Source organism: Salmo trutta, chromosome 20 (assembly GCF_901001165.1).
Source record: "Salmo trutta chromosome 20, fSalTru1.1, whole genome shotgun sequence".
In the NCBI taxonomy this organism is placed as follows: domain Eukaryota; kingdom Metazoa; phylum Chordata; class Actinopteri; order Salmoniformes; family Salmonidae; genus Salmo; species Salmo trutta.
This window is the reverse complement of record NC_042976.1, coordinates 20669710-20684021: the sequence shown is the minus strand read 5'-3', so window position 1 is coordinate 20684021 and position 14312 is coordinate 20669710. Positions and strand designations below refer to the sequence as shown.

The following is a 14312-nucleotide window of genomic DNA, read 5'->3' as shown; positions in this document are numbered from 1 at the left end:
GTTTGTATGCCATTTTGTGTGTAGCGTAAAAGCTGAAGGTGTCCTACTGACCTTCCAGAGGGCGAAGATGAGCAGGGCCAGGATCAAGAGTCCCACCAGTAGACTCCCTACAATGATGAACGCCTCCACTGCTGCCTGAGGCTTCTGGTTGAAGTGGGCCTCCAACACAACCTGGAACATCAGAATGAAATAAAACGTTATTACATTGTACATCTATGACCTGGACATCAGACAAGGTCGGAAATGTCCTGTCATTTCCACCACTGTCCTAACATGGATACTGTACAGTCCAGCGTTTTATAATAGTAAGGCACTCGGAGGTTGCATAGGCAATTTCCTGACACTTCTTAACCCTACCAGAACATTTGTATTTGTATTTATTATGGATCCCCATTAACTTCTGCCAAAGCAGCAGCTACTCTTCCTGGGGTCCAGCAAAATGAAGGCAGTTATACATTTGAAAAACATTACAATACATTCACAACAGATTTCACAACACATTAAGTGTGTGCGCTCAGGCCACTACTCTACTACCACATATCTACAACACAAAATCTATGTGTGTATAGTGTGTATGTTATCGTGTGTTTGTATACTTGTGTTGTGTTGCTTCACAGTCCCCGCTGTTCCATAAGATGTATTTTTATCTGTTTTTTTAAATCCAATTTTACTGCTTGCATGAGTTACTTGATGTGGAATAGAGCTCTATATAGTACTGTGCGCCTCCAAGTCTGTTCTGGACTTGGGGACTGTGAAGAGACCTCTGGTGGGATGTCTTGAGGGGTATGCATGGGTGTCAATACCTCTCACAAATACAAGTAGTGATGAAGTCAATCTCTCCTCCACTTTGAGCCAGGAGAGATTGACATGCATATAATTCATGTTAGCTCTCTGTATACATCCCAGGGCCAGCCGTATTGCCCTGTTCTGAGCCAATTGCAATATTCCTAAGTTCCTCTTTGTGGCACCTGACCAGACGACTGAACAGTAGTCCTGTTTCGACAATACAAGGGCCTGTAGGACCTGCCTTGTTGATAGTGTTATTAAGATGGCAAAGCAGCGCTTTATCATGTACATACTTCTCCCCATCTTAGCTACTGTTGTTTCAATACGTTTTGACCATGACGGTTTACAATCTAGGGTTACTCCAAGCAGTTTAGTCACCTCAACTTGCTCAATTTCCACATTATTCATTACAAAATTTAGTTGAGGTTTAGGGTTTAGTGAATGATTTGTCGCAAATACAATGCTTTTAGTTATATAGGACTAACTTATTCCTTGTCAGCCATTCTGAAACTTACTGCAGCTCTTTGTTAAGTGTTGCAGTCATTCCAGTCACTGTAGTAGCTGACGTGTATAGTGCTGAGTCATCCTCACACATAGACACACTGGCTTTACTCAAAGCTGATCGGTCGGCTATTTGAGCCAGTAAAGGGGGCTTTACTATTCTTAGGTAGCGGAATGACTTTTTCCCCTCCAGGCTTGAAGGCACACACTTTCTTGTAGGCTTAAATTGAAGATATGGCAAATAGGAGTGGCAATATCGTCCGCTATTATCCTCAGTAATTTCCCATCCAATTTGTCAGACCCCGGTGGCTTGTCATTGTTGATAGAAAACAATATTTTTTTCACTCACTTTACGGAAATCAAAATTACAATGCTTGTCTTTCATAATTTGGTCAGATATACTTGGATGTGTAGTGTCAGCGTTTGTTGCTGGCATGTCATGTTTTTACTATCATTCATCTTTGTTTCATAGTATATTTTCTTCTTTTTATTCAGTTTAGTCACATGATTTCTCAATTTGCAGTACGTTTGCCAATCGGTTGTGCTGCCAATTTATTTGCCATACCTTTTGCCTCATCCCTCTCAACCATACAATTTTTCAATTCCTCATCAATCCAAGCGGACATAACAGTTTTTACTGGAATAAGCAATTTTAGTAACTGGAATAAACAATTTCATAAATGTGTCAAGTGCATGGACTTGGCCTTGAGTGATCTCCATTGTGGAACAGTGACATGGTATCCTCCAAAAGATTACTGTATAAGGCCAATGTATCACTACTGTATAGGCCTATCATTTCTTACCTGAGCGATAGGGATCTGCTGTAATAGGATGGTGTGAGGGTCCTCCCTTGGTGATGTGATGATGCCAGTACTCTCTATCAGCATAACTCCATGACGACCCTGAGGAGAGGGAGGGTAATACTTTATTTTATTACATTAGAACACTTTAATATCCTCAATGAAGAAATTATGATTCATGTTGCCATTTTAAGAGATTTGAAAGTGTAGCATTAGTGAAGTGTTTACCGGTGTGAGCTGTAGAACGGTGGGGTTGAGCTTCACTTCCATCTGAATGGTGGCTTCTTTCCCAATGTCCATGTCTCCTAGTCTACACACCAGAGTCAGGCACAGGTCGTCTCCGTGAGCACAGAACTATGGAGAGAAACAACACTATTGTGATTTAATTTTAAAACATCAACATCAGTGGAATACAGCACTGCTACATAATAAGGTTAGGGCCAATACCATTTCAACTCAGGAAGTAAACAAAAATGTAAATGTTCCTCATTGAAAAGATGAGAGGAAAATAAGAATTCCAATTCATTTACTTCCTGAAATGACTGCATCAATATGGAATTGACCCCAACACTGCTACATACTGTAACTATATACACTGCTCAAAAAAATAAAGGGAACACTTAAACAACACAATGTAACTCCAAGTCAATCACACTTCTGTGAAATCAAACTGTCCACTTAGGAAGCAACACTGATTGACAATAAATTTCACATGCTGTTGTGCAAATGGAATAGACAACAGGTGGAAATTAAAGGCAATTAGCAAGACACCCCCAATAAAGGAGTGGTTCTGCAGGTGGGGACCACAGACCACTTCTCAGTTCCTATGCTTCCTGGCTGATGTTTTGGTCACTTTTGAATGCTGGCGGTGCTTTCACTTTAGTGGTAGCATGAGACGGAGTCTACAACCCACACAAGTGGCTCAGGTAGTGCAGCTCATCCAGGATGGCACATCAATGCGAGCTGTGGCAAGAAGGTTTGCTGTGTCTGTCAGCGTAGTGTCCAGAGCATGGAGGCGCTACCAGGAGACAGGCCAGTACATCAGGAGACGTGGAGGGCGTGGACGTGGCAACAACCCAGCAGCAGGACCGCTACCTCCGCCTTTGTGCAAGGAGGAGCAGGAGAAGCACTGCCAGAGCCCTGCAAAATGACCTCCAGCAGGCCACAAATGTGCATGTATCTGCTCAAACGGTCAGAAACAGACTCCATGAGGGTGGTATGAGGGCCCGACGTCCACAGGTGGGGGTTGTGCTTACAGCCCAACACCGTGCAGGACGTTTGGCATTTGCCAGAGAACACCAAGATTGGCAAATTCGCCACTGGCGCCCTGTGCTCTTCACAGATGAAAGCAGGTTCGCACTGAGCACGTGACAGACGTGACAGAGTCTGGAGATGCCGTGGAGAACGTTCTGCGGCCTGCAACATCCTCCAGCATGACCGGTTTGGTGGTGGGTCAGTCATGGTGTGGGGTGGCATTTCTTTGGGGGGCCACACAGCCCTCCATGTGCTCGCCAGAGGTAGCCTGACTGCCATTAGGTACCGAGATGAGATCCTCAGACCCCTTGTGAGACTATATGCTGGTGCGGTTGGCCCTGGGTTCCTCCTAATGCAAGACAATGCTAGACCTCATGTGGCTGGAGTGTGTCAGCAGTTCCTGCAAGAGGAAGGCATTGATGCTATGGACTGGCCCGCCCGTTCCCCAGACTTGAATCCAATTGAGCACATCTGGGACATCATGTCTTGCTCCATCCACCAACGCCACGTTGCACCACAGACTGTCCAGGAGTTGGCGGATGCTTTAGTCCAGGTCTGGGAGGAGATCCCTCAGGAGACCATCCGCCACCTCATCAGGAGCATGCCCAGGCGTTGTAGGGAGGTCATACAGGCACGTGGAGCCCACACACACTACTGAGCCTCATTTTGACTTGTTTTAAGGATATTACATCAAAGTTGGATCAGCCTGTAGTGTGGTTTTCCACTTTAATTTTGAGTGTGACTCCAAATCCAGACCTCCATGGGTTGATAAATTGGATTTCCATTGATTATTTTTGTGTGATTTTGTTGTCAGCACATTCAACTATGTAAAGAAAAAAGTATTTAATAAGATTATTTATTTCATTCAGATCTAGGATGTGTTGTTTAAGTGTTCCCTTTATTTTTTTGAGCAGTATACATTATAGGAGTAGGAGATGTTCTACCAAAATGTTCTACCATTTTGCGTTTGCTGGTTTTGGAGAAGAAGAAGACCAGTTCCTTGATTAAAGACGACCGTGGCACCTCACAATCATCTTCTACTGTGATGGAGCCATTTTTAATGGAGCATTCTCCAAGAGAGGTCTAACAGATGAGGAAAGAAAATAAGTTAGATATTGGTGATTATAAACTGGGTGGTTCGAGCCCTGAATGCTGATTAGCTGAAAGCCGTGGTATATTTAAGCAATATGGCCCGAAGGGGTGTGGTATATGGCCAATATACCACGGCTAACGGCTGTTCTGGACACAGCCCTTTGCCGTGGTATATTGGCCATATATCACAAACCCCAGAGGTGCCTTATTGCTATTATTATAAACTGTTTACCAACGTAATTAGAGCAGTAAAAATAAGTGTTTTGTCATACCCGTGGTATACGGTCTGATAAACCATGGCTGTCAGCCAATCCGCATTCAGGGCTCGAACCACCCAGTTTATAATAGACCGTATACCATTGGTTTGACAGAAATGTACTATTTAATGGTCTAATTACGTTGGTAACCAGTTTAAAATAGCAATAAGACACCTCAGGGGTTTGTGGTATATGGCCAATATACCACGGCTAAGGATGGTATTTTTCATCAATCAATCACACACTTACCTGAAAATCTGCAATGTGGAGTAATCTGTATGGATATGGTGATAGTATTTTGGGAATATCAATCTCAACTTCCGTGTTGAGAGATTTGCTTGGACCGATATTGACAACCTGTCAAGGCACACCGATACAATGTCAGTATAAACTCAGGCAGTCAGTCAGTCATTCAAATACTCCAACTAGGCTGTAATGATCACATCAGTTTCTGTTAGAAAACAATGTTATATTGTATCCCTATAGTACAAACCTTGTAAGTGTAGTTGAATGTCTCTGTGTAGCAATCAACTGGAGTAGGTTCCTGATCACCAAATACAAAGGATGTTGGAGTCACAAACCTGCAAGGGAGATCAGTAATTAGCTTATGAAGTACAATAAGAGATGTTTATATATACTGTTAATGAAGAGCGAGGAACTGTCTTTGTTACTGTAAATAAATGTCTTACCCATGGACGCTTACATCCACGCCATATCTCAACGGTAACATCAGAGTGGCTGAGTTGTCATGCAGAAGATCCTCATTTTCATAATTGTCTCTGGAAAAGACAATGTCAGAAAAACCCCAGAAATTATCTATTTGGATTCCATTTCATATTAATCAATTTTATATATTGAAAACAAAATATTTAAGCACAGCCAATGCCACTATAGTGTTAAAGGAATTCAACTCAAAGCCAAAGAATTTCCAAACATCAGACGTTGCAGAACTTCACATTCCTAGTGTTTCTCAGAGTTAGAGGCCAAAGCATACCTTCACGCATTACAAGACACTTGAAGATGGTTTTCAGAGGTGTCATTCCCATAAGGGCACAAGGGCACGTGCCCCCTCAGATTTGTCCTGTTTTTAAAATGTTCAGATGTTAAAGTAATGACTAAGCTTCATAATTATTTCTAAAAGGATTTGTCAGTGGTATTTTGTGGAGGGGGCACACTGACTGGACCAGGCAAAGAGTACCCCCCCAGTAAGTGGTTCCTTCCAAGGTGCACTAGCAAAGAGATATGTATGCAGACAGTATTGCCAGTGGAGGAGGAGAGAGAGAGTGTCACACACAGCATTTGATTTGATTTTAGCTTCCGGTGATGGGCAGGACTTGCAGGAGGTGTTTGTAAATTAATTTGATCAAGCTATGTAGCCTATTGATTCCTTCTTGATGAATAAATAAATAATAAATAAATAATAAAACAAAAATGTCCCAACCTCATAACTAGCTACCAATCAGGTTAGAGTAGCTAGTCTATCTTAGCTGACATGCCTGCTGGCAAGGTTGCTAGACTTTAGAAAATAATACAACTGCTTTATTAATGATTGGGTTATGATACTATGTACCAATGTAGCAGTTGTACTAAACCTCTACGGCATAACGGTTCTTAAATAATCAATGTGCCTCATTAATTTAAATTACAATTGAACAGGGAAAGAAGTATGCTTCGATAACCTATGCAGAAAAAATATACATCTTTTTTTTTACATAGAACTAGGCATAACAATCATGGCTTTAGATTGCAGGAAAAAGCTGTTTCAGCTGTTCGAAAAATTTGACATTCTCTGAACAAAAGTTAAGTGTTACTAGATATGAAAATGGAGTGTTTTAGAGTGTTCTGGAACTATCAAACATTCCAAAGCTTTTCTTTACCCAAGCGACAAAACAGGGGCTGCCAGATGTACTTCTCAACTACACAACTATGTAACAACTACAGGAGGAAACCAAGAGGGACTGTTTCCTGTTCCCCTAGCAACAGAACAAACACACACACTGAGTGTACAAAACATTAGCTGAAATTGGCTGAATGTCCTTTGGGTGGTGGACCATTTTTGATACACACAGGAAACTGTTGAGCGTAAAAAAAAACACTGGCACCTACTACCATACCTCATTCAAAGACATAGCTTTCACCTGGATTCATCTGGTCAGTCTATGTAATGATAGGAACAGGTGTTCCTAATGTTTTGTCCACTCAGTGGCTCATTGGGCTGTTGTACGATCCGTCTGTTAGGTTTGATAAGGCTGGCCAGTAGCAAGACGTCACCGGCGGTGTAACAGGATGTCAGTTTAAAAAACGAGCCATTCGATTATTTAATGTATTTTGGAGAAAGATTGCGTTCGTGGGTTAGGGGGATCTGTGCTAAGGTCAGAAGTAGTGTAAGCAGATCCAGTTACTTGCAAAAGTCAAAAGAAAGATTATGACAAAGACCTAGGGTCAAAACATTGCACTCAATAACACTGCAGGCGCGTTCAGTGTGTGGGTATCTATCTTTCTTTAATGGGTATGTACTTACCCACTAGTGTTGATGGATATGCTAATGTCACCAGCACTGCTACTCTGGTTTACATCCAACAGAAAGCTGATGTTCACCTGCAGAAAATACAGAAATTCTGATTAGATAGCAATTAAGATATTACCCTCTTAAACAGCAGTTTATAAAACGCTGCCTTTAAAACAGCAGCAGCATTGGCAGCAAACAGAAGATATGGGTCTGGATACCCACTGGGCACACACTGGTTGAATCAACATTGTTTCCACGCCATTTCATTAAATTACGTTGAACCAACAGGGAATAGACATTGAACAGGGCAATCTGATTTTTTTTTAAATGTAACTGTAATCAGTTAGTTACATTACCAGCAAAAATAGTGTAATCAGATTACAGATACTTTAGAAAAACTAGTTAATTGCTTCTTGGATTACTTTTAAAATCAGAAAGGATGTTTGAAAAAAAAATACATTAAGACACCTTTCTGTTTTTCTCAAAGACATTCAATTCAGATTTAAAAAAGGTGCAATTTAAAAACAAATTGCTCCTGATCAAGAGACCACTATGATGACACACTAAATGCATTTGATGGGTCCTTTTTGTCTTCTTCTAATGCATTTTAAGGGAAGGTAACTAAAAGTAATCAGATTACGTTACTGAGTTTGTGTAATCCAAAAGTTATGTTACTTGTTACAATTTTAGACAGGTAACCAGTAACTGTAATGGATTAAATTAAGAAAGTAACCTATCCAACCATGACGTTGAATTTATGTCTGTGCCCAGTGGGGTAATTAGTTAAAGTATCCAGTGAAAGTATCCAGACCCAGATTAATAGAGTAACATGGAAGTAAAGGTTGAGTAACCTTGGAGTAATGATAGAGTAACAGAGTAAGGTTGGAATAATGTTAAGAGTAGCATTATAGTAAGGCTGAAGTAACAGAGTAAGGATGGAGTAACATTAGAGTAAGGCTGGAGTAACAGAGTAAGGATTGAGTAACATTAGAGTAAGGCTGGAGTGACAGAGTAAGGTTGGAGTAAAAGAGTAAGGCTGGAGTAAAATTAGAGTAAAGTTGGAGTAACAGTAGAGTAAGGCTGGGATAAGGCTAACAGATTAAGGTTGGAGTAAGTTTGAGTGTTGTGGCTACAGTACCTTGGCTCCAGAGCTGAAGTACAGGTTCCCAACACTACAGTCCATTCCTACTATTGTCTTGTTCTCCTCTGAAATGTCACAGCTCACATACTTCTCCTCCTGAAAATAATAACAGATAATGGGATTGTGTGTGTAATTTATTACAATCCAAGAGCGCATAGATTCACATGATTTTGTGAATCTAAAATTCCATTGGTGATTATGTGAGAAATGTAATAACTGCTACTTTGAGTAATCAATAAATCAATCAAACACGTACTGCATCAAGCACTTTGATGTAGTGCAGGTTGGAGGGGAAGCGTAACCGGAGCCTGGGAAGGAAGGCATCATCTCCAGCGTTCACCAGGGTTGTGTTCAACATGATGGTCTTCCCATTACCCAATGCAAAGTACTGTATGTTGTTGTGTTTCCTGCAAGATTAACAGTCTTAGGGGCTGGATTGAATAGAGCCCTATGTATAAAACTGGAAGGCTGTCGCCTCATACAGGACCAGTCAAAGGTTTGGACACACCTACTCATTCCAGGGTTTTTCTTTATTTTTACTATTTTCTTCATTGTAGAATAATAGTGAAGACATCAAAATGATGAAATAACACATATGGAATCATGTAGTAACCAAAAAAGTGTCGTACAAAAAAATAATATCTTATTTCATATTTTGATTGACTTAAATCATACAACTTTCCATAAAGTGCCAGAATCATGGTTTCAGAGGAGAGCAGACTAAACAGTCACAGTTACGGAAACATCAGAATGTACTTGTTATGCAGTCCTGTAGATTTCCTGGCTTTACAGCAAGGACTTAGTCACTATACACCTTAGGGAGGGGAACTGACCTGGCACTGAGACAAGCATCTCAAATGACACTCTATTCCCTACGAAGTGCACTACTAGGGATTAGGGTACCATTTGGGACGTACCCCTAGACAAGCTGTATTGTTAGGGGAAGAGGCTATGTATATTCAGCTTTTCAACGAAGCACTGTGTGTCCAGTATGGGGAGGAAAAAGGCATTTTTAAATGACTAATGTCCATGTTGAAGAATTCGCTGCTTTGTGGGTAAGTGGGTCTGAAGGTGTGTGTGGGGTGTGGGGGGGGGGTATGTGTACATGTGCGTGCGGACGTTTCCATGACATAAACAACGAGGGGCTCACAAGTCTGATGTTTCTCATCTAACTTAGCAAGGTAAGACACACACACACACCTCTGCGTCATGAATAATCAGATACTATATTAGCCTGGCCGTAACATAAATTAGCCTGGCAGTTAAGTGTTTAAGGGGAAATGTGACCATGAATAAACATGTACAACAATCCCCTCTTAATGAAGTGAACTGGAGAGTATTGACATCATGGGCACTACAGTCAACACCTGATCTAATCCTATGAAAGTTGTTTTCCACAGAAATATTCTTTGTTTCGGGATGCTGTAATGAATTTGTAAAGTAAACCTTCAACAGCTCAGTTTTGTCCACAGAAGAGATAAGAAATAGAAAGTAAAAGCTTCAAGACAAAAGATTGTATTACAAAGAAAACACCAACATATTCTAATTGAACATTTATGCTAAATGCTACTTACTGTGGTAAGACCAGGTAAGCAGAGACCTGCAGATTGGTTGAACAGTTGGCCAATGAACAGTACCGAGCAAACTCAGTCTGGAGAAGGAAGGTTACTGTTAGATGATGATGATGGCATCACTGAAAATACAGTAATGTAATCTAATATACAGTAACTACCATACATGGATGTAAGTGGAGAAATCTACACTCTTAGAAAAAAGGGTTCCAAAAGGATTCTTCGGCTGTCCCCATAGGAGAACCCTTTTTGGTTCCAGGTAGAACCTTTTTGGGTTCCGTATAACACACTCTGTAGAAAGGATTCTACAAGGAACCCAAAAGGATTTAACCTGGAACCTTTTAGGTTCTACATAGCAAGTTTTTTTCTAAGAGTGTAGCATCGGTTCCCCGGACATAGATTAAGCCTAGTACCTGGACTAAAGAGCAATTTCAATGCAGGGAAATTCCCATTAAGTATGATTTTTAATTCCAGGACTAAGCTGACCTTGTGTCTAAAACATTGTTCCTATTCTCCTAACCATGCATCGATATGAGTGGAGAGATGTAAGAGACTCACCTTATTGGCTACCAGGTTGCTGTGCCCCCCTCTCTGCTGCAGGATGGGTTTCAGGGCTGGGAAAATTCTGGATCCCCAGTTACGGACAGTGTGCTGTCTGAGGGCGTACGTCGCCTCAAAATGGATGGGCGTGAAGATATCCCGGACATCTTTCTAAAAAGGAAAGAGATACAGAGAATGGAAGCTTTCATTTACTGTACATACAACCTTGGGTAGAGGGGAGCTTCTGGCTTGACTGTGCTAATTGACTGTTCTTGGGTAAGTTATTGTGGGGGCCTTGGTGGATAGAGCGAGACATGATGTCCCAGATGTGCTCAATTGGATTCAGGTCTGGGGAACGGGTGGGCCAGTCCATAGCATCAATGCCTTCCTCTTGCAGGAACTGCTGACACACTCCAGCCACATGAGGTCTAGCATTGTCTTGCATTAGGAGGAACCCAGGGCCAACCGCACCAGCATATGGTCTCACAAGGGGTCTGAGGATCTCATCTCGGTACCTAATGGCAGTCAGGCTCTGGCGAGCACATGGAGGGCTGTGCGGCCCCCCAAAGAAATGCCACCCCACACCATGACTGACCCACCGCCAAACCGGTCATGCTGGAGGATGTTGCAGGCAGCAGATCATTCTCCACAGTGTCTCCAGACTCTGTCATGTCTGTCACGTGCTCAGTGTGAACCTGCTTTCATCTGTGAAGAGCACAGGGCGCCAGTGGCGAATTTGCCAATCTTGGTGTTCTCTGGCAAATGCCAAACGTCCTGCACGGTGTTGGGCTGTAAGCACATCCCCCACCTGTGGACGTCGGGCCCTCATACCACCCTCATATAGTCTGTTTCTGACCGTTTGAGCAGACACATGCACATTTGTGGCCTGCTGGAGGTCATTTTGCAGGGCTCTGGCAGTGCTTCTCCTGCTCCTCCTTGCACAAAGGCGGAGGTAGCGGTCCTGCTGCTGGTTTGTTGCCCTCCTACGGCCTCCTCCACGTCTCCTGATGTACTGGCCTGTCTCCTGGTAGCGCCTCCATGTTCTGGACACTATGCTGACAGACACAGCAAACCTTCTTGCCACAGCTCGCATTGATGTGCCATCCTGGATGAGCTGCACTACCTGAGCCACTTGTGTGGGTTGTAGACTCCGTCTCATGCTACCACTTAAGTGAAAGCACCGCCAGCATTCAAAAGTGACCAAAACATCAGCCAGGAAGCATAGGAACTGAGAAGTGTTCTGTGGTCCCCACCTGCAGAACCACTCCTTTATTCGGGGTGTCTTGCTAATTGCCTATAATTTCCACCTGTTGTCTATTCCATTTGCACAACAGCATGTGAAATTTATTGTCAATCAGTGTTGCTTCTTAAGTGGACAGTTTGATTTCACAGAAGTGTGATTGACTTGGAGTTACATTGTGTTGTTTAAGTGTTCCCTTTATTTTTTTGAGCAGTGTATATATTTTTAGCTGTTGCTGCTAAATTGTTGCAAAGTATTCTAAGTTACAATGTTATGAAACAGAAAGAGAACTGCTAAACATTTCTACGACTGAATTATTGAATACACTGTCAAATAAAGCATGGTATCTATAGAACAAGACTCTTGAATGGCTCCTATGTCCCACCCTCTCTTCTTTTATCAGTGAGCAGACATAGTAGCTAGAAACCAGTGCTTCATTAGCCATGCATGCACAGCTTTCTCCACTCTCTGAGGTTTAGTTTAACCACAAACTAAGTAACTGTATGGTGGTGTTCTCTCTCAATGTAAAACCACTCACCAGAGCCCATTCATTAACATACAGGAGCTTGGCAACACAGCGCTGATCATACATACTGACTCATGTGTACTGTACAGTATGTGAGTGGCAAAATAAACCTAAAACACATCTAACCATTACATAAGAATAACTCTATATCAAACCTTAAAGATGCATACAGTATGAGGGGGATGTGTGAGAGTAAGAGAAAAGACAATGCAAAAGCCCCTGAGCCAGTATTTTTTATTCAACTAGGCAAGTCAGTTAAGAACAAATTCTTATTTACAGTGACGGCCTACTGGGGAACAGTGGGTTAACTGCCTTGTTCAGGGGCAGAATGACCAATTGTTTGTTACCTTGTCAGCACAGGGAGTCAATCCAGCAACCTTTCAGTTACTGGCCCAACGCTGTAACCACTAGGCTACCTGCTAGTGGTTACATATCCCTATGTGACCTCAGTCATAGTCTCATTCCCCTACCAGTCCCCTGTACTATCCTACTGCCACATCTGCTGTTTATAACATTCATTACTGCCATGACCCATTCATTCAACTTTAAAAATACATCAAATGTATAGTCACACAAACACTCACGCACACACACACATTTTGATTTCCTCTGACATATAATGACACTGGTTTATGGTCTCCAATAACTCCATCTCTAGCTATTAATAAGAAAAAGCCAGTATGGTTCAGCTCAAAGAGAGACTTGAGAGTCATCCATTAATTAGTGAGTGGGTTTAAACATGAGCTAACTTACATGGCCCTGATTAGAAGAGAGAATGAGGGAAGAGTCAGGAGGGGCCCCACCAAACACCTGGAACATTACACACACACATGCACGCATGCACACTGGGGCAGCAATGTATTCAATGTATTTTTTACCAATCTACCAATCGGTGTACTTTGATATGAGGCATTGGAAAACTTCCCTGGTCTTTGTGGTTGAATCTGTGCTTGAAATTCACTACTTGACTGCGGGACCTTACAAAGATAGGGAAGTCATTCAAAATTCATGTTAACTACTTGTATTGCACTCAGAGCGAGTCCATGCAACTTATTTTGTGATTTGTTAAGCAAATGTTTTCTCCTGAATTTATTTAGGATGGCCATAACAAAGGGGTTGAATACTTTTTGACTCAAGACATTTCAGCTTTTCATTTTAAATTAATTTGTTAACATTTCTAAAAAGAAAATTCCACTTTGACATTTTTTTATATTTATCCTTTATTTAAATAGGAAGTCCAATTGAGGTCTGAAGACCTCTTTCCTAAGGAAGACCTGGAAACACCCATCAGTGGTTACAGCTGTTGACCTCTCGACCCCTAACCTTTGAACTCTAAACCCTGACCTCTGACTCACCCTCATGAAGGCCTGGTGGGTGACGCAGGTCAGCTGGTCATGTCTGGCCTTGACTTGCCCTGTCGTAACGTTGGACGTCCCGTTGCCGTGGAAATGGAAGCGGGAGGGGAAAGACTCCTTGTGGTGCGTGTCGGCTGTCAGGTTATACTGCAGTTCTATGGGAGGGAGGGAGGGAGGGAGGGAGGGAGGGAGGAATTAAGGGAGGGAGGGAGGAAGGTAACGGTATTTAGTTTCAGAGAGCACCCAGAGTTCGTATAAACCAGGGCCACAGACATACATAGACCTAGAACCAACCTCACCCCAGCCTCAACCCCAGTCCCAGACTCAACCCCAGTCCCAGACTCAACCCCAGTCCCAGACTCAACCCCACCCCCAGTCCCAGCCCCACCCCCAGTTTATCTATCAGGACATGGCTGTGCCAGAGCCTTCTTGCTGTAACGGACACTTTCACCAAAGGAATGCTCTGCATTCTTTTCAGGTTGGGTTAACATACTGGACCAACTGCCCCAGGCCTCAGGGACTAGTGATAACATGGAGAGACTGACAGAGATAAGGAAAAGGGTTGTCTCGGACACAACAGTGTTTTCTGTCAACCAGTCCAGGGCAGAGGCTTTCATCACTATTTTCTAAGAGACACAGGAGACTAGACATTGTACATTATACCATTTTACACATACAAACTAGTAGCATAATTATGCTCGCAGTACTATAGCACGGTTGCGAAATGAGTTTTTGGTCAC

At 42.4% G+C, this 14312-nt stretch overlaps 1 protein-coding gene across 1 annotated transcript in view; it reads right to left on the bottom strand.

Annotated features, from left to right (window-relative positions):
- The window catches only part of itga4 (integrin alpha 4), a 31970-nt gene that overhangs the window by 1936 nt on the left and 15722 nt on the right, over window positions 1–14312 (bottom strand). The window contains exons 15-27 of the mRNA XM_029702511.1: window positions 13573–13727; window positions 10470–10622; window positions 9915–9991; window positions 8597–8747; window positions 8338–8436; window positions 7212–7288; window positions 5380–5469; window positions 5184–5271; window positions 4940–5047; window positions 4299–4424; window positions 2316–2441; window positions 2091–2189; window positions 52–171 (exon numbers count right to left, since the gene is read on the bottom strand). Of these exons, the coding sequence (XP_029558371.1) occupies window positions 52–171; window positions 2091–2189; window positions 2316–2441; window positions 4299–4424; window positions 4940–5047; window positions 5184–5271; window positions 5380–5469; window positions 7212–7288; window positions 8338–8436; window positions 8597–8747; window positions 9915–9991; window positions 10470–10622; window positions 13573–13727 (1469 nt within the window). The remainder of the gene's footprint in view (window positions 1–51; window positions 172–2090; window positions 2190–2315; window positions 2442–4298; window positions 4425–4939; window positions 5048–5183; window positions 5272–5379; window positions 5470–7211; window positions 7289–8337; window positions 8437–8596; window positions 8748–9914; window positions 9992–10469; window positions 10623–13572; window positions 13728–14312) is intronic.